General features: G+C 40.0%; 1 protein-coding gene across 3 annotated transcripts in view; it reads right to left on the bottom strand.

Annotated features, from left to right (window-relative positions):
- The window catches only part of col4a4 (collagen, type IV, alpha 4), a 70,819-nt gene that overhangs the window by 16,309 nt on the left and 33,326 nt on the right, over positions 1-21,184 (bottom strand). For all 3 annotated transcript variants that reach the window (XM_066666214.1, XM_066666206.1, XM_066666222.1), the window contains exons 20-34: positions 20,824-20,979; positions 20,062-20,151; positions 16,584-16,744; positions 15,169-15,241; positions 14,976-15,082; positions 14,517-14,709; positions 12,832-12,900; positions 12,363-12,470; positions 9,532-9,750; positions 9,053-9,211; positions 5,675-5,842; positions 4,272-4,415; positions 3,536-3,643; positions 1,178-1,359; positions 551-614 (exon numbers count right to left, since the gene is read on the bottom strand). In XM_066666214.1, coding sequence (XP_066522311.1) covers positions 551-614; positions 1,178-1,359; positions 3,536-3,643; positions 4,272-4,415; positions 5,675-5,842; positions 9,053-9,211; positions 9,532-9,750; positions 12,363-12,470; positions 12,832-12,900; positions 14,517-14,709; positions 14,976-15,082; positions 15,169-15,241; positions 16,584-16,744; positions 20,062-20,151; positions 20,824-20,979 — 2,001 coding nt within the window. The remainder of the gene's footprint in view (positions 1-550; positions 615-1,177; positions 1,360-3,535; positions 3,644-4,271; positions 4,416-5,674; positions 5,843-9,052; positions 9,212-9,531; positions 9,751-12,362; positions 12,471-12,831; positions 12,901-14,516; positions 14,710-14,975; positions 15,083-15,168; positions 15,242-16,583; positions 16,745-20,061; positions 20,152-20,823; positions 20,980-21,184) is intronic.

The raw sequence follows: 21,184 nt of genomic DNA, 5'->3' as shown, positions 1-21,184 counted from the left end.
AAGATTTAAATAACTGTTAATTTATAGTACTTTTTAAGGGCCGTTATTTAAGGTGATAGAGGTTTCACTCTTAAAATTTAAGGTGAATATTTTTTACATTTTTCAATTTTTTTTATGGTAGCAAAAGAACAAATATATTGACAAAACACTTAGCAATTAATTATTTAAACATGTTTACTTGGTTTAAATAAACCATAGTTTAAACTGACTTCTCCAACACATCCGAGTAGAAAACAGAGCCTGATGGACACAATAATTTCCCACAGACCATTTCTAAATACATGAATATATAAAATTATTTAAGTATTAATTAAGTAAAAAAAAATTAATTTTGTAAATGAAAATGCCTTCTATTGTTTTGCCTATTTATGGCAAATAGCCAAGTACATTTTTATTGTCTGGCCTTTTCTAATATTTGAAAACCAATATAGTGTCTCAGTGTAGTTTATGACTATCCTGAAGTTGTTTAAAAACAAACCTGTGTTCAAGTGTCTGAATATAAGTGTGTGTGTGTATGCGGATATTCACACCCATTTTATTGTGTCTCTACCTTTTTGTCCATTACATCCACATGAACCAGGTTTTCCAGGTAGTCCATTCACCCCTCTGTCACCCTGATACAAGAGAAATATTAAAATCATTTCAGCATCTGACAGGAACATTTATTTAATGGCAGTTACCACATAACTAACGCCAACTTATTGATGTCCAACTACGAGCCGTGTCACGCTATCGTCTTTATTCAGATCTGTGTAAAATGGTTAAATAATTAACTATGTCTGCTATGACTTATTGAGCCTTTAGGGTGTATCACTTGCTTTTCTGTATTTTAAATAGACTTTCTAGATGATATGATAATGTAATAGATACAGATTTCAACTGGAATCAAAATGTATTATCATCCTTCAGTGGCGACATTTACAAGAGTCAACTTCTCAACACAAATTTCTGAACTTTCTAGATGTAAACCAATAGAAAATAGTTTCATTAAACTTCATTAAAAAACTTCAAAGGTTCATTAAAGGGTAAATTTAGCTAATAAATATAATTTGCAATTAAGACGTTTGCATCTGTATATCTGTCTGTGAATGTATTCTATGAAACTACTGTCTGTAAAATGAACACTTATTCAATTTAAGAGAATGTTTACGCGCATGAGATATCCTCAGTGACTCACTGAATCTCCTTTTTGTCCAGGGAATCCTAGGATGCCGTTTGGTCCTCGAGACCCAGGGACTCCAGGCTCTCCTGGTTTTCCGGGATTGCCAGGTAACCCCCGAAAGTCGTTCTTAGGCCCTGGAGGTCCATTATTCCCAGGGTATCCGTCTGAACCCTGTTCACCCGGCTGACCTTTGTCACCTGAAACACAAAAGGAGGTGAGAACACACCTGACTTTATTTCTATAATCTCCTTCCGCTGGGTGCTGATGAGATACGGTCCGACTATTGACCACATAAATACATCCTGTGGTAAAAATTATGGACTCAATAAATGTAGAGGATGTGCATTCAGATCTTTTACTTCTGAGTGAATAAATAATCAGATATGACACAAACAATTGTTGTTTAATAATGGAGCATTCTTGGTTCATGAAAAAAAAACTCAAACAAATTGCAGTTGATTATTTAAATGAATGGCAGATACTTTTTCAATGAAGTAGAGGAAAAAATACAATCACTGTCATAGGCTTAAATTAAAGTATTAATAATACATTTTATTTACAGAGCACTTTATGTACAAAGCATCTCAAAGTGCTTTACAGTCATAAAACCAAAAGACGTGACACAAAAGGCACAACAAGAACAGAAATTTAAATGATTAAGAAAAATTATAATGATGATTTGAAATAAAATTAGAAGGAAATAAAATAAATAATAGGATTTTATTTAATGACTAGGTTAAAAATTAAATAAGTAGACATGTGCTGAACTTAAAAACAGAAGAAGTTGATGAGCTCTCGCCCCTCGCTGCCGTTGTATGCTTAGCTGAACATATGTGTGTTTTAGGTCCTTTAAACCTTTATTTGCTACACATGGGAAATGGGGATTTCTTTTTTAATTAATCCAAGAACTTACATTTACGTTTCGGCATAGCTGCTCGAGATGAGGGTAGGTACATGAGTTTTGCCTGACGTAAACAAGGACTACTGATGTGCAGACTGACCAATTAAATGTTTACAGAGAAGGCTATCGACCAATAACGGTAGCTCTACAGTCAGACCGTCCAATACAAAGATTTTAGGCTACTTCACCACGCCCCCTTCTCACTCAAGCGAACCAATCGGAGTAGGGGAGGGCGGGACTCGTTTGTGAACGAAACGCTTCTCGAAATTCTATGTAAACTCTAGAAAAACTAAATCCCGGGCATTTGTGAAATTCCACGTGGACATTTTTTTAAGTCTAAAAAAGAGGACATGTCCGGGTAAAAGAGGACGTCTGGTCACCCTATTAATGAGCAATTTAATTTAAGAGACTAGTTCACTAAAGCTAGCAGCTAGCAAGAGGTTAGCTTACCAACGCTAGCATAGGCTAACTACCTATATTTTTTGCCTCAATGGGTTTCTGTAACCAAGAAGTAATACTTATTAATTATTTACTTAACATTCTGCAGACCAGTGTTTAGTGTTAGTTCATTTAAATTATCCAATATGTCCTATTAATTACAATAAATACAATAAAATAGTTCCCAAAATTACATGGAAAGTTTACATTTTGGAATATTTCCAAAGTTCCTTAGCTAAAGTTCCCATGGAAATTTATCGGAAATTTTCCACCCCTATTTGTTAAAAAAATGAAAATGAAATGTGAAAATCATCTAGAGTCCATCAAATTACATCTTGTTTGCCAGATGTAATATGATTATATCATTTGATATTTAAGTTATGCTTTCGTAAATTATTCTTACAGAATGTCAGCTCACTGACAAAATTAAGCACTGGAAACTTATAGCAAGTGCAAACATCAACCAGGAAATTTAGTCTGTATGTGCATAGAACTTTTCCTTCATTTGAAGAATTTGAAGCCTTTGGCAAATGACAGATTCAATAATATTTATGGTTATCAATTAATACTCCTAAGATTTAAGCTCAATACTGAGGTGTGAAACAATCACTAGCTCCTTCGTACAGATAGGGCAGCCAGGGCCTGCTGCTTAGGGAACTAAGCTTGTAACGGGAAGATTGCCTGTTTGATCCCCAGAGGCAGGTCATGACTGTAGTGCCTGTAGTTGAGCAAGGCACCTAACCCCCAACTGCTCCCTGGGCGCCGTGGCTAGGGCTGCCCACCGCTTTGGGCCTTCTAGTGTTCACTAGTGGGTGTAAATGTGCGTTGCACTGCACGGATTGGGTTAAATGCGGAGAACAATTTCCTCTGTGTGCAAGCAAAGTGACCAATAAAGTGAAAAAAGCATATTGAAATATGTTGATAAAATATATCATATATCATATATATATATATATATATATATATATATATATATATATATATATATATATATATATATATATATATAAAATGAAAGATTCCCAGTGTTTCACCTCTGGGTCCAGAGAAGCCGGACAGTCCATCGGGTCCTTTACAGCCAGGTTTACCCCTAACTGGAATCCCTTCAACATCTCCTGGTGCCCCAATACATCCAGCCTTGCCTGGGGGAGACACACACACACAACCACAACATAACTGACCACATTCTTGTTTCTATACACACTGTCACCTCTCTCAGTTCCACTGTCCAGTCCGGTCACTCTGTCATTCTACTGTTACAGACTGTAATCCATCTGTTGCTCTGCATACATTTTTACCAAACTTTCTCCCTGTTCTTCAATGGTCAGGCCTCCCACAGACCAGGTATGATTTGGGTTTATGATCATTCTCAGCGCTGCAGTGACACTGACGTGACAGCAGTCACTGGATCAGACACAGCAGTGCTGCTGGAGTATTTAAACCCATTAGTGTCACTTCTGGACTGAGAATTGTCCACCAAACAAAAACATCTAACAGTGTCCAGTGGGTGGCATCCTGTGGACAGTGTCTTGTGTCCACTTATGACGGACAAGAGGACGATCAACACAAACTCTGCAGAAACAGATGAGCTACTGTCTCTGACTTTACATCTACAAGGTGGACCAATGAGGGAAGAGTGTCTCAAGAGTGGACAGTGAGTGGACACAGGGTTTAAAAACTCCAGGAGCACTGCTGTGTCAGACAGATCTAATGTTATATCTGATTGATATGTGTGTGTGTATACGATACATAAAATATTTGTTGAAGTACCTTTCTGGCCTTTTAAGCCAAACATCCCTGGGTACCCCGTCCTGCCGTCGAGCCCTTTCTCCCCTTTGAAGCCAGGAGGTCCTGGATTTCCTCTCTCACCTGGGCCGCCTGGTGAACCATCCCGACCAGGTTGACCTGGGACACCTAAATGACATCACATCATGACATTGTTTTTAGAGTGTAAAAAATACTTTAACACAGATAGTATTCATCCTTAACTTCAGATACAGTCTCTACCTGACTGCAAAGGTTTGTTGTAACTTTCTCATTATCTTAATATTCCCTTGTAGAGATAAGTCAAGTTTCTATGCTTACAAGTAAAATGGTTAGCTGTGTGTTAATATGCTTATTCCGTCCAGATTCCTGCTCACAATTTCTTTCTAAACAGATGCCTTCTATTCAGTCACTTGATTTTCTTTTCCTGCAATCACCATACCTACACAGCCCCTCTCTGTGTACAGGAAAGGTTCTCATAGCATTTAAACTGCAAATGTAAAGTGTAAGAGTTCACTGTTCACCATAATAGTATTTTCATCATAGGGTATAATGGAAAACTGGTGAGTGTCACAATTGGGTATAAAGGGAGCATCCCTGAAGTTCGTTTCTCTACTCTTCTGTCTGAATCGGAGTGAGTTATTCACACACAGATCATATACCAGCTTCAGTAATCGTCTTATTTCACTCCTGTGTTGTTTTAGTGCATACGAGACTACAAACATAAGCTACATATTACTTTTTCTCAGTCTTTTCCCTCTATTTACAGGTAAATAATCTGATCCCACTGTCCCTGCGCTCTGAGCGTGGAACAGATTCTTGGAGGATGTTTTATCGCAACTGTCACTAAATTATTCCTCTGGTTTGGCTTAAAGTTCAATAAAGTAGTTTTTGTCTGAAAACGGGCAATGGTTGGTGATGTTTCCACTGAGGTTGAATTTCAAATGTCTCCTTACACCCTGTGTACTGTACAGTGTAGGTCATAGTGAGTTGTCTGTTGGATAATAAAAACATTTATATTCAGATATATATATATATTCAGTTCTTCCTGTCAAACTACTACCCTGTGTGGGTGCAGTGCTCTTAGTGCACTTCACAGAGAATACAAATATGTAGGGAGTAGAGTGCTATTTGTAACAAAGCCTGAGCCTCTACAAACTGACACAGGCTCCATTTACATACGTGATGCGGATAAATAGGTTCCTCACATATTTCTATAACTGTAACATCTAAATGAAAACTAACGATTGGGATATAAGGAATAAAACAATTTAAAAGCATTATGTTTTTCAACATTTTCAGTATGCCCTCAGAACACTGGCTACTGTAGATTATGGGGAAAGGATATTTGCTCCTTGGATTTTATTCTTGAGTTGAAAAACTTTAGAAAGTTTAGTCGACATTCCTACCTTTCAGTCCATCAGCTGCAGGTATTCCATTATTACCAGGTGGTCCTGAGGGGCCCTGATGTCCAGCCAATCCCGGAACTCCAGGGAAGCCAGATTTTCCTATACCACCTTTAGGCCCAGCTCCTGGGCATCCAGGCTGCCCAAGTGATCCCTTTTCACCACGGTGACCTAAAGCACACACACACACACACACACACACACACACACACACACACACACACACATACACACACACACACACACACACACAATTACTGATGATATAAATCAAGGAAATTTTTTAAATATATTCATCTTTAACAATGTGTAATCTCTTCTGTATTTCTTCTGTAACTGCATTTATCTCATACCATCACTGTCCAATTAAAAAACTTTTATGGAGAAGAAAAAACCTTCTTAACTTTCAGTGGAAATTTGATTCCAAGTAATTTTGGAGAATTTCTATTGGCCCACCATGAACTTTCAACACAGTGTGGAGGACCGCTGCTGTGTTCGAATGATGTAGTAAACTAAACATCAAACATGGAGAAGCATGTCTTTAATTGGACAGTGACGATATGTAAAGAAAGTTGTCTAAAAGTGAAATTCACTCAGAAATTACAGTAATGCAACTCATAGAAATATGTGATTCCACACATATGTTTCTTTCCACAATAAACTGGAAAATGTAACTGAAGTGATGTTGATGTTTGTTGAGGTAGGGGATGAATTCACAGAATTGTCAGCAAAGCAGGTCCAACTTATTTTCAGTACAGTAATATAATCACCATGGTATGATCATTTTAAAAGCAAACTGTTCTTTAACTATGTACATCTCTTCTCTTATAGAAAACAACAAAGACAACCCTAGATTCCTTTTTAGCAGTGTATCAAATCTAATTGGCAACAAAAAGGAAATCAACTCCATTGTCCCCTCTGATTTCTGTAGTAATGACTTTATGAGGTTTTTTAATGATAAAATTGATTGCATTCGACTCAAAATCCAAAATCAGTCATTGGCTGATTGTAGATGAACCCCCCGCCAGCTCTGAGGTGCACTTAGACTACTTCAATTCTGTCAATGAAAATGACTTGCTTAGTTTAATTAGCTCATCTAAATCAACTTCATGCTTACTGGATCCTGTACCAACACAATTATTTAAACAAATTTTACCTAAAGTCATTAGACCATTGCTCACAATAATAAACTCATCCCTCAATATTGGATATGTACCAAAACCTCTGAAACTAGTGGTAATCAGACCAATTATTAAAAAACCCAATCTTGACCCTCTTGTGCTCGCAAACTACAGGCCAATATCAAACCTCCCTTTTATTGCTAAGATTCTAGAAAAAGTTGTGTCACAGCAGTTGTGCTCTTATCTACAAAACAATGACATTCATGACATTTTTCAGTCTGGATATAGACCAAATCACAGCACAGAAACGGCTCTAACAAGAGTAACTAATGACTTACTCCATCACTTGATAAGATCTACATCTCTATTCTGGTGCTGCTTGACCTTAGTGCAGCGTTTGATACCATAGATCATGTGATGCGTCTTGATAGGCTAGAAAATCTGGTAGGAATAAAAGGATCTGCCCTCTCTTAGTTCAGATCTTATTTATCTGACCGTTATCAGTTTGTTTCTCTGAATAATAAATCCTCTAATCATACTTTAGTTAAATATGGTGTTCCACAAGGGTCAGTGCTTGGCCCTGTATTGTTCACACTCTACATGCTGCCACTGGGTAGACTAATCCGTTAGCATAATATTCAATTCCACTGTTATGCTAATGACACACAACTGTATATAGCAGCCAAACCTAATGATGTTGCTTGTCTATGTAAAATAACAGAATGTCTAAATGAAATTAAAGGCTTGATGATGCAAAATTTTCTCATGTTAAATTCTGATAAAACCGAGGTCTTGTTACTAATTACAGATACTCAGATACATTCACTCAGAAATGCTGCTATTAATCTTGATAATTCAACAGTAAGACACAATACCATAATTAAAAACTTAGGGGAAGCCTTTGATTCGACTCTCATATTTCATACCCACATATCCGATACAGTGAAAACGGCATATTTGAAAACGGAATTTCGGCATATTTTATCATTAAAAGATGCAGAGAAAGTAGTTCATGCTTTTATAACTTCACGTCTAGACTACTGCAAAGCGTTACACAAGCTTCAGTTAGTTCAAAATGCAGCAGCCAGGGTGCTCACTAGAGCTCGAAAATTCAACCATATCACCCCAGTTCTCTCGTCCCTACACTGTCTACCTGTAAAATTTCGCATTGACTATAAAATTCTCCTCTTAGCTTATAAATCTCTAAATGGTTTAGGCCCACAGTATCTTACTGAACTTCTCATACCTTATCGCCCGTCATGTACACTTCGTTCACAGGACGCCCATCTACTCTTAGTTCCTCTCATTAAGAAAAACACTGCAGGAGGAAGAGCGTTTCCTCACAAAGTTCCTCAACTCTGGAATATCCTCCAGTTACTGTTCGGGGCTCAGACACACTCTCAATTTTTAAATCTAGATTAAAAACCTACCTTTTCAAACAAGCTTTTGGTTAATCACTCATTTTCAGGTTACTCCTTTCTATTGGTGTTAGAGCTGGTTTTCATATTATCACTGCTCTGAATAAATCTTGTCATACTATCATAGCTACAGCTTTTTTAGTTAGCTTTCTGTAACCACCAACACGCTGTCTGTTGCTGGGTTCTCTTGCCTGACCCGTGGAAGCTTATTTCGCAGGACAATTTTGCCTGTTCTTTACCATGAACCTACTAACCTCTGTATTTTTATTAGTTCCCTTTGTCTGGTTTCCTTTCTCCTGTCTCTCTCATGCTTTGGGATGTCCTGCTGCTCTCCAGGTGTTGCCCTGATCCAGCCTCTGACCCTGTGTGTGCTGTACAAGATCCTGGCCTTGTCTCATCTACACTAGCATGCTTGGCCATTATCTCAAATTAACTCTTCACCTACTTTTAACTCACACAGAATCACTGATCACCTCCTCCTTCCTCAGACTCATATATCACTAATATTCTACATTCACATTACTATAACCCCTTTATCTGTCATCAGTTCACTTTTACTTCTGTTCTGTTCTCTGTTGTGTCTCCGGTGTCGACCCGAGGAGGATGGGTTCCCCGTATGAGTCTTGGTTCCTTCCAAGGATTCTTCCTCGTGTGCTGAGGGAGATTTTCCTTGCCACTGTTGCCCGTGGCTTGCTCATAGGAGGCTTGGCCCCGGATCTCTGTAAAGCTGCTTTGTGACGACTTTTTGTTGTGGAAAGCGCTATATAAATAAAATTTGATTGATTGACAATGAATACCAATGAATGTTGTTTCTTGTTGCTTGGAGAAATAGTCCTACTCACCTGGGAATCCAATGCTGCCTGGGAATCCTTTATCTCCCACTGGGCCTTTTGATCCACAATCACAATCTGGAGACGGCCCCATGAACCCTGGTCTTCCAGGCCTTCCCTTTGGTCCAGGCTGTCCATCTCTACCTTTAGCTCCAGGTACCCCAGGATAGCCTGTAAACAAAGTTTCCATCCACAGTGCAACTGCTAGTCTCTCACATACAGTGGTGCACATTAGTTCTCCACTGTTTAAATAAGCACCAGATCTTCGTACATCTATTAGGATTATCACACAGTAGGTCTCAGTGTCACATACAAAGGTGTTATTCTTTGATTTTGCATCTAAGCAAACTGGACTCGTAATGGTATTATACCTTTAGATCCTCATAGAAATGCACTGTTAATACAGCATCGACTTTGTGTGTGCTATCAACCAATCTTGCGTGCGAACACTGGAAGTTTTTACAACTTTAAAAGCTATCTTTCACTCTTACCTTTGATACCTTTGGGCCCCATAGGTCCAGGAACTCCTTTAGGCCCTGTACGTCCACAGAGTCCGATGGGACCCATTGGTCCTGGGGCTCCTGCTAATGAGTCTCCAGTGGGTCCCTTTAAACCCTGTGGCCCACGACTGCCAGGTTTACCAGCTTCTCCGTCATAACTATAGCCATCAGGTCCAGGGTCTCCTGGGTCGCCATCATAGCCAGGTGACCCTGTTGAAGAGCAATGAGAGGATCAGAAAATTAGTTAATAATTCACAAGGAACATACTTAAATATGGATTATTCATTAAATACTAAAGTATTAAATTTGCCTAAACCTTTGCACAGTACTTTATTTATTTCTTTACCCAATATATACAACCCCAATTACAAGTTGGGATGTTGGGTAAAACATAAATAAAACAGAATATGATGATTTGCAAATCCTTTTTAACCTATATTCAATTGAATACACTACAAAGACAAGATATTTAATGTTCAAACAAATACACTTTATTGTTTCTTTGCAAATATTCACTCGTTTTGAATTTGAGGCCTGCAACATGTTCCAAAAATTGGGGACAGGGACATGTTTACCACTGTGAAGGTGGCAGTGTTTCTGGGTGTTGTTGATATATGGCTTTTGCTTTGCACGGTAGAGTTTTAATTTGTACTTTGTAGATGTAGCGATGAACTGTGTCCACTGACAATGGGTTTTTGAAGTGTTCCTGAGCCCATGTGGTATTATCCGTTACAGAATGATGTCGGTTTTTAATACAGTGCCCCCTGAGGGATCGAAAGTCACGGGCATTGTATGTTGGTTTTCAGCCTTGCCGCTTACTTGCAGAGATTTCTCCAGATTATTTGATGGTATTATGAGCTGTAGATGATGACGATTTGCTCACGCAGTTGTTCACAAAGTTGTGAACCTTGCCCCATCTTTGCTTGTTAATGACTGAGCCCTTCAGGGATGCACCCTTTATTCCCAATCATGACACTCACCTGTTTCCAGTTGACCTGTTCACCTGTGGAATGTGCCAAACAGGTGTTTTTTGAACATTCCTCAATTTTCCCAGTCTTTTGTTGCCTCTGTTCCAACTCTTTTGGAATGTGTTTCAGGCCTCAAATTAAAAATGAGTGAATATTTGCAAAAAAAACAATAGCGTTTATCAGATTGAACATTAAATATCTTGTCTTTGTAGTGTATTCAATTGAATATATGTTGAAAAGGATTTGCAAATCCTATTTCTATTTTTTTATCCTTTTCTATTTTTTAAAAAGAATTTATTTATGTTTTACACAATGTCCCAACTTCTAAACTGTAAATATGGGCTTAAATAATAACAATTAAAGGTGCATTTGCTGAAAGGCATATGTAGTTATTGTCATTTGGAAAAATAGCTGAAAGTAATTTGGCATGAAGCATCCAAACTTCAGAAATGTCAAAGAGGCAAACTGAGGAGGTGCTTTTGCATGGTTCCAGATCTGAAGTCTAATGCAATGTTTTAGTTTGCAAATAATAATGTGATGGTTAAAAGTTAAGATAATAGTAATAAATAAATCAATGCAGTAAATTCTCAGTGATAAATACAAAACTGCTGCAATCCTTTATAAGATTTTCTAATGCTGTGCCAAATCAGTAGTGTGAGATAGATTTATTAAATAGTATAGTTTCCAATGTATCTCCAATGTATTAGGATGTGACACACAAAAATAAAAATAGTTACTAATTGTTACAGACTAATCTTCGGCTGTGCATCTCCACTGTTACGGCTACACTGGATAACTATAGATATGCTGTAGGTTTTTGAAAGATACATTAGTAGACAGATTGGGCAGATTTTCTCCTGAGTGTATGGCTCTATTGGACACATCTACAGCCACATAAAATATAACAGTGAAAAAGGCAACAATTTTTTTTTCATTAGTTTGTAGGTTGCTATCTCAATGTTTTGAGATACTCTCTCATTATCTTGAGATACTAAGTCAATATATTGAGATAATATCTGTCACGCCCTCGTCTCGTCGTGTCTGTTTTCCCCGGTCATGTGCTCTTTCTCAGCACATGGCTATGTTTTGTTTATGTTCTTGTCTCCGCCCTTGTCCAGGCCTTTGTTCCGCGTCCTCATCTGTGTCATCTGTTAACCCGTCCTCCTCGTTATCTGTCCAGGTGTGTCTCATTTATGTCTTGTATTTAAGCCCTCTTGTCTCACGTCCTGTTGGTTGAACATTACTCATTTCTCCGTTGTCTTCAGTCCTGTCGGTCATGTTTTCTGTCTGTCTCCGAAGTTTCCTCTGTCGTCGTTTTGCTTTGTTGTCCGTCTGTCCCCGTTAACCCTGTTTATTTCTTAGTGTTTAGTTTAGTCTGTTTTCCTTATGTTTAAAGTCTCTGTTTTGTTATTTTTAGTTAATAAACGTTTACTGTGTTTTAGCGAGTGCGTCCGCCCTCAGTCAGTCTGCTCCGTGATCCTGACAATATCTCATTATTTTGAGAAATGTAGTCAAAATATAAATTAATTCATTCATTCATTAATGCCCTTAGTCAATATATTGAGATGGTACTTACTAACTCAAAATAATGACATAGAATCTCAAAATATTAACTTAGTATCTCATGATAATGAGATAGTATTTTAAAATCTGGACTTAATGAGATGGTTTCTAGAAATATTTAGATAGCTTGTTCTAGCTTATTTAGATAGCTTGTTAGATAGCTATGTTCCGTAGCAGAAATTGGCTTCCATACTGTTGCGTGCAGCCACACAAGAGTGTAATATTATTTTATAACATTTAACATAGTATTATTATTTTATGATGGTGATCTATGGTACAAGTTATTATTACCAAAGAGGCCATTAGCTCCTGGGTCACCCTGACAGCCTCTCTCTCCCTTGGGTCCAGGAGGTCCATCAATCCCAGGGGCACCTCTATTACCAGGCGGACCTGGAAAACCTAGACAGAGTATCACAGCATTACATTCAAATACCTTTAATCACTGGAAGTTGTGTAATTTGATATTAATCCTTTCTCTTTTCCTGTAGCTCAAAGAAACTGATACATTCTGAAAAAAGTAGATCTTTCAATTTGATTTATTTTCTGTTTATGAATCTGCTGAATTTTGTGGCAATAATAAAACAAAAAACATCCTTTACATTCATGTAATATATTTGTAACACTTTTTTAGACAACTGTGAAATGTAAAATCAAACTTATTAATGAATATTTAACAAGATGTTAATACAATTCCTCACTAAATCAGATCAACTGTATTTAATAACTGTAAGAGTAAGAAATATGGCGTTCCTGTACTTACCTTGGTCACCAGCTATTCCTTTGGGCCCATGGTCTCCAGCTTTGCTCGGTGTGCATGGTGTCCTATCCCCTACATATGGAGCAAAATAACCTCAACATGGAAATCTTTAACCTTATAAACCTTCAGTATAAATGTTGTTTATGAAGTCAAAAGTGATCAATAGTTTTTAATAACATTTTAGATAAACATAGAGCAGAGAGGTCACACAACAATATTATATCAACATTCATTGTCTCTAAGCCCTTATCTAGTTCAGGGTCGTGGTGGGTCCGGAGCCTAACCGGAATCATTGGGCCAAGGCAGGAACACACCCTGAAGGGGGCGGCAGTCCTTCACAGGGCTACACACACTCACACATTCACTCACACTTACGAACACTTTTGAGTCGCCAATCCACCTACCAACGTGTGTTTTTGGACCATGGGAAGAAACCGGAGCACCCGGAGGAAACCCATGCAGACACAGAGACAACACACCACACTCTTCACAGACAGTCACCCGGAGGAAACCCACGCGGACACAGGGAGAACACACCACACTCCTTACAGACAGTCACCCGGAGGAAACCCACACAGACACAGAGAGAACACACCACACTCCTCACAGACAGTCACCCGGAGCAAACCCACGCGGACACAGGGATAACACACCAAACTCCCCACAAACAGTCACCCGGAGGAAACCCACACAGACACAGGGAGAACACACCAAACTCCTCACAGTCACCCGGAGGAAACCCACACAGACACAGGGAGAATACACCAAACTCCTCACAGACAGTCACCCGGAGGAAACCCACACAGACACAGGGAGAACACACCAAACTCCTCACAGACAGTCACCCGGAGGAAACCCATACAGACACAGAGAGAACACACCACACTCCTCAAAGACAGTCACCCGGAGGAAACCCACGTGGACACAGAGAGAACACACCAAACTCCTCACAGACAGTCACCCGGAGCAAACCCACGCGGACACAGGGATAACACACCAAACTCCTCACAGACAGTCACCCGGAGCAAACCCACGCGGACACAGGGATAACACACCAAACTCCCCACAAACAGTCACCCAGAGGAAACCCACACAGACACAGGGAGAACACACCAAACTCCTCACAGACAGTCACCCGGAGGAAACCCACGCAGGCACAGGGAGAACACACCACACTCCTCACAGTCACCTGGAGGAAACCCACGCAGACACAAGGAGAACACACCACACTCCTCACAGACAGTCACCCGGAGGAAACCCACGCAGTCACAGGGAGAACACACCACACTCCTCACAGACAGTTACCCGGAGGAAACCCACGCAGGCACAGGGAGAACACACCACATTCCTCACAGTCACCCGGAGGAAACCCACGCAGACACAGGGAGAACACACCACACTCCTCACAGACAGTCACCCGGAAGAAACCCACGCAGACACAGAGAGAACACACCACACTCCTCACAGACAGTCACCTGGAGGAAACTCACACAGACACAAGGAGAACACACCACACTCCTCACAGACAGTCACTCGGAGCGGGGCTTGAACTCACAATCCCAGGTGCCTGCCATCATGCTGTGCCATCACGACATATTTATATTCATTGCATTTACAAACTGCCCCAACACAACAAAACAATAGCAAAATGCAGCAGAAAATTAAATCCTTCACTGGATGGTCCTAACCATTAACCCCTGGATGTCCTTGAAATCCTCTTGGTCCTGGTGGTCCTGGTGGTCCTGGGTCCCCTGGGTCGCCCCTTTTTCCTATAGGGCCTGAAATACCCTGGCCTTGCTCTCCACGCTCACCTTTGAGGCCCTTAAAGCCAGGTCTGCCTGGACTCCCCCTATTACCAGGGAATCCAGACATACTCTCCCCCTGTAACACAGAGCAGACAAATGAATAATGATCAGTCTTAAAGGGGTCTGGTGAGTGAGGTGTGTGTGTGTATTTAATCCAGCATACATACACCAAAATTTATATTAGTAAATAAACAATCCGCACACAGTTAGGGATACATCCAGCCACCATCTTGCTCAGTCATCTTCAGTTACAAAACTGACAGTTCCAAGATTATCAAATCATAATTTCAGAACAGAGCTAAGAGAGCATAACTCCTTCTCTGTGACCCTCTGATGACTGACCTCTGGACCGGTGTCTCCAGGGGGACCAGGATTACCAATATGCCCTTTACAGCCATCATCTCCAGGCCGACCGGGCTGACCTCTTGTTCCAAGGTCTCCCTTCACACCTTAAACACAATGAGTAACTCTTTGTTTTTCACTTTTAAACATTTACTATTCCATGTCTCTGCAATGTGCTGTGTTTATGGCTTACCCCTTATGTCCATCTTATACAAGTCCCCTTTTTCTCCTTTTGGTCCTCTGAGACCGGGAAACCCTGGCCCACCCTGCATGACACAATGTATAACATTCAAGCACAAACATTATCAAGTGGGTCAGAAAAAAATATACATGCACATATGTACCGTGAGTAAAAATGTAACAGCATTAATACTTCAATACGCACTATTGTCCTTTCTCTTTTCTCACTCGCATTCATGGAACTAACCGTGCATACAAGTGCAGACAGAGCACATTCTATTCTATTAGACCACAATTTGAATTGAAGGCTTGATTTACTAAACCAGTATTTTATCATATCAAATGGGTTCTAAATGCACAATAAAACAAGGCAGCTGTCAACAAGCTTAAGACAAAATACACCTATCATAAAAAATAGATGCACCCAGAAGGAATCAAGTGGCAGGAATGAAATTTGGTGCCGCGAGGAAGCATGGGCATTATCTCTGCACCGGACTGAATATGTGAAGTCAGTCTTTTGCTATACTTTCCATTCTGACTCACGCTTTTGAGTTGGAAACATAACTTAAAGGCAAAATCTGCCTCGGAGAATAGTTGAAATGCACTTTGAGCAGCTGGAAGTGTTTAACAAGTGTTAAGCAGGATGTTTTATCACCATATTACAGACACACAGCCTGGCCGTGTGGATATTACCATAACATGCTGTTGGGGCTAGGGGTGGGTGATATGGCCCTAAAATAATATCACAAGATTTTAGGGTATTTTGGTGATTATGATATTCTTGCTGATAAGATAAAATCACAGACAAATACTTTTATTAATTTTAGGAACACCCTACTGCAGCAAAATAAATGTTATTTTAATATTAAATGTATTGGCACTAACATATATTCATTATATTAAAAAGCTATTTTACTGAAAATGTAACAGTTTCAAACATTTTTTCAGCTGTTGAGCTCTTCGCATGTCTTCAAGGATATATCATTTCATACAATTCATATTACATAATTCATATTATTTGAATATTTTTTAACCAAACCACTTCAACAGGGCTGAGACCACCCCCCTCCAAACTGTAATGGAGTCACTGTGAATGGCAGCAGTTGGTCTTCAGTGATGAGTTCAGGAGGCTGTTTTGGATGAATCATGGCAGGACACTGTTGACTTCAAAGTCTCATTTTCTCCTATGACTTTTCTTTGTGATATTAAAGAGCCAGCATTCTGACACCTAAGACACATGGCACACAAGACTCGGCATACTATCTGCTCTCCATGTCTATGGGTGCCACCTCCATGGACTAAAGCAACCATGGATTGAAAATAAATGGAAACACAGAACAATTCCTTAAAGTAATAAAATGCTAAATATGTGCAGTATACAATCCACACAAAATAAGTTCCTACAATCTGTGTAGAGAGTTTACTTACAAATAATCCTTCTGACCCCATCTCTCCAAGCAGACCAGGGTCACCTAGTAGACCAGGGGTGCCCTGATCTCCTTTGTAACCAGGAGTACCAGGATCACCTGGGAAACCTGGAGGGCCAGCCATAATCTCGCCAGGTCCACAAATACATAGACCATTATGACCTAAAAAACAGACACAACAGGTGAGATGGACATTTACACACACAATATTAAATGGTTTCCATACATAAATCAGTATTAGAAAAATTATAACAATTAATTTAACTAATGAAACCATTATTAAAAGACGGACTAGAAACTGAGCATGCTGTAAAAATAAAAAACTAACATAATATGCGTAGTATGTAATATCCTGTATTTTTTCACAATACACAATAGATGTCAAGATATTACATTTTTCTGGCTGGGTGAGTACAGCAAGGTATAAGCAACCTGCAGTGGCTGAGAGCAGATTTGGTGAGGGTTAAATGCCCCGCAGTATCTAGGAGCAGGTTCAGTGAGGGCTAAATGCCCCCCAGTTTCCAGGAGCAGGTTCAATGAGGGTTAAATGCCCCACAGTTTCCAGGAGAAGGTTCGGTGAGGGTTAAATGCCCCACAGTTTAAAGTAGCAGGTTCAATGAGGGTTAAATGCCCTGCAGTATCTAGGAGCAGGTTCAGTGAGGGTTAAAGGCCCAACAGTTTCCAGAAGAAGGTTCGGTGAGGGTTAAATGCCCCAAAGATTCTAGGAGAAGGTTCGGTGAGGGTTAAATGCCCCACAGTTTCCAGAAGAAGGTTCGGTAAGGGTTAAATGCCCCACAGGTTCTAGGAGAAGGTTCGGTGAGGGTTAAAGGCCCCACAGTTTCTAGAAGCAGGTTCAGTGAGGGTTAAATGCCCCACAGTTTCCAGAAGAAGCTTCGGTGAGGGTTAAATGCCCCACAGTTTCTAGGAGCAGGTTCAGAGAGGGCTAAATGCCCCACAGTTTCTAGGAGAAGGTTCAGTGAGGGTTAAATGTCCCACAGTTTCTAGAAGCAGGTTCAGTTAGGGTTAAATGCCCCACAGTTTCTAGGAGCAGGTTCAGTGAGGGCTAAATGCCCCAAAGTTTCTAGGAGCAGGTTCAGTTAGGGTTAAATGCCCTGCAGTATCTAGGAGCAGGTTCAGTGAGGGCTAAATGCCCCAAAGTTTCTAGGAGCAGGTTCAGTGAGGGTTAAATGCCCCACAGTTTCTAGAAGCATGGTTCAGTGAGGGCTAAATGCCCCACAGTTTCTAGAAGCATGTTCAGTGAGGGCTAAATGCCCCACAGTATCTAGGAGAAGGTTCAGTAAGGGTTAAATGTCCCACAGTTTCTAGAAGCAGGTTCAGTGAGGGTTAAATGCCCCACAGTTTCTAGAAGCAGGTTCAGTTAGGGTTAAATGCCCCACAGTTTCTAGAAGCAGGTTCAGTTAGGGTTAAATGCCCTGCAGTATCTAGGAGCAGGTTCAGTGAGGGCTAAATGCCCCAAAGTTTCTAGGAGCAGGTTCAGTGAGGGTTAAATGCCCCACAGTTTCTAGAAGCATGGTTCAGTGAGGGCTAAATGCCCCACAGTTTCTAGAAGCATGTTCAGTGAGGGCTAAATGCCCCACAGTATCTAGGAGAAGGTTCAGTGAGGGTTAAATGTCCCACAGTTTCTAGAAGCAGGTTCAGTGAGGGTTAAATGCCCCACAGTATCTAAAAGCAGGTTCAGTGAGGGCTAAATGCCCCACAGTTTCAAGAAGCAGGATCAGTGAGGGCTAAATGCCCCACAATTTCAAGAAGCAGGTTCAGTGAGGGTTAAATGCCCCACAGTTTCTAGGAGCAGGTTCAGTGAGGGCTAAATGCCCCACAGATTCTATGAGCCGGTTCAGTGAAGGTTAAATGCCCCACAGTTTCTAGAAGCATGGTTCAGTGAGGGCTAAATGCCCCACAGTATCAAGGAGCAGGTTCAGTGAGGGCTAAATGCCCCACAGTATCTAGGAGCAGGGTCAGTGAGGGCTAAATGCCCCACAGTATCCAGGACAAGGTTCAGTGAGGGATAAATGCCCCACAGTATCTAGGAGTAGGTTCAGTGAGGGTTAAATGCCCCACAGTTTCTAGGAGCAGGTTCAGTGAGGGTTAAATGCCCCACAGTTTCTACGACAAGGTTCAGTAAGGGTTAAATGCCCTGCAGTATCCAGGAGCAGGTTCAGTAAGGGTTAAATGCCCCACAGTTTCTAGAAGCAGGTTCAGTGAGGGCTAAATGCCCCACAGTTTCTAGGAGCATGTTCAGTGAGTGTACAATTTTTTAATAGTTTTCTAGTCATTTTTCTGACCATGCCTTGTCCTCACATCACCAAACTGTGAAGTCACACTGTGCTCACTGTCTCACTGCGAGGCAATAAAAAAGGGACATTTCTGTATGTTATTGTTTTTAATGGACCTGCCCCTCCCTGCAATTAAACTCGGCCTGCATTTGCAATTCCACAGAGAGACCCCGAACAAAATGTGTTCTGTCGAGTACTGCGCTAGACTGTATTATCATCACACCATCACCACACACAGATATTTCCAAAAAGCTTGAGTTGCAAACAGTTTTAAATCTGAGAGCCAGCTTCTTTACATTTTTTTGAAAAGACACATGGACATACTGACACTGTCCAATTAAAAGCATGTATCTCCATGTTTGTGGATGTTAACGTCACTTCATCATTTGAAAACAGCAGCTGTCCTTCACACTGTGTGAGAGAATTTAATGATGAATTGACCAATAGAAATGCTCCAAAATTAGTTGGAAGCAGGTTCAGTGAGGGTTCAATGCCCCACAGTTTCTAGGAGCAGGTTCAGTGAGGGTTAAATGCCCCACAGTTTCAAGAAGCAGGTTCAGTGAGGGCTAAATGCCCCACAGTTTCTAGGAGCAGGTTCAGTGAGGGTTAATTGCCCCACAGTTTCTAGAAGCATGGTTCAGTGAGGGCTAAATGCCCCACAGTATCTAGGAGCAGGGTCAGTGAGGGCTAAATGCCCCACAGTATCTAGGACAAGGTTCAGTGAGGGATAAATGCCCCACAGTATCTAGGAGCAGGTTCAGTGAGGGTTAAATGCCCCACAGTATCTAGAAGCAGGTTCTAAGAAGTCTTTTTACACTGACTTCTACTGAAACTTAACAAGGTCAAGTTACTATTTTGGAGAAACGTGTTTGTCTTTAGACAGTGACAATATGTAAATATTTAAAAGAAATTCTTCAACAAGTAAAACAGCTCATGACTATACGACTATCATTTCCTTCCCTCAGAAAACGTCAGCACCCGACAGAAATGATCGTATTATTAACCTTACTTCTTGAGTTCTATACAGTTATATTCTGATATCATTTTCAAATCAAATTATGGGCTGCGGAATGTACGTATTTATAGAATTTTCTCTTCGTCACCTTTGTGTGTGAGATAATTTCACACAAGTTGTATGAACTTGTTTTGTTTCTGAAATTACTGTGTGATATGGTCTTTTTTCACCTTTACAGCCTTTATTGCCGATCATCCCTGGAAACCCTATCTCTCCTTTATCTCCATGAAAACCTGTTGGTCCAGGGATGCATCTGTAGCCTACATCACCAACACACACACACACAAACAAGATTTAATGATCAGTTAGAAAGCTGTAAAAATATATGCATTGTTCAAAAGCAAACAACTGCTCTCTACAGTTTTTGACCCCACAAAGCTAAGGCATCACATCAGTCAGGTCAGACAGAAATGGAAATGTAATATGGAAGATGCAGTCTGTCATATTTCTCTTTCTTAATTTATCATTTTTTCTCAATCTTTCTTAATTTACTCATTTACTGTAACTGCATCATGTTCAGAGGAGAACACGTCAAACTCCAGAGGAAGTCGAGATCCTGGAGCTGTGTAGCATCGACACTGCAGTGCCTGCATTTAAATATTCTTACATTTATTTATTTATGTCATTATTTACTTAGAAAGTATAACTGTATGTTTTACTTTTTTTCACTTTTTAAAAAACTTCCTTTATTCATTTTTTTTTATTAAAATAAAAATGAACCATTTTTTTTTCTGAAAATCAGAGCAATGGACAAAACAACATCATGTGATTCACCATTGAACTGCAACATGTTCATTTTTGTTTTGTTTAAATGTAGTTTAGCATTTGTAGAGTTGATTGTATTTGCAAATTCCTACTCGAACTCCTTCCCAAAATAATTATATTATGGGTGTGAAAAAACTTTATGAATTTGTGTATCAATGTCCATTCACCTGGGGTGCCAGGTATCCCTTGAATTCCCTTTTGTCCGGGGAGTCCCACTTTCCCAGGTTCTCCAGGGGTTAGTAAGCCCCCATTTCCCCGTCCAGGTTCTCCTTTGTTACCTTTGGTCCCTTGAAAACCCTTTAATCCGGTATCACCCTTCAAACCTATAGTGATGAGTGAGAGAGCGAGAGCAAGAGAAATATTGTTATTACACTTAACTGCAGTATATATAATAGCAGTTTTTTACAAACATTTGAACAGCCCGGTCAGATTGTATATTATTATGATTTTCATGGTGAATATAATTTAACACGTCGTCCTAGGTTTAATTAACTGTGGTATAGCTTTGCAAATTTAAGCGTAAATAAA

The sequence above is a fragment of the Hoplias malabaricus genome, chromosome 1 (genome assembly GCF_029633855.1).
Source record: "Hoplias malabaricus isolate fHopMal1 chromosome 1, fHopMal1.hap1, whole genome shotgun sequence".
Lineage (NCBI taxonomy): Eukaryota > Metazoa > Chordata > Actinopteri > Characiformes > Erythrinidae > Hoplias > Hoplias malabaricus.
The sequence above is the reverse complement of the archived record's forward strand: the minus strand, read 5'-3'. Positions and strand labels throughout refer to the sequence as shown.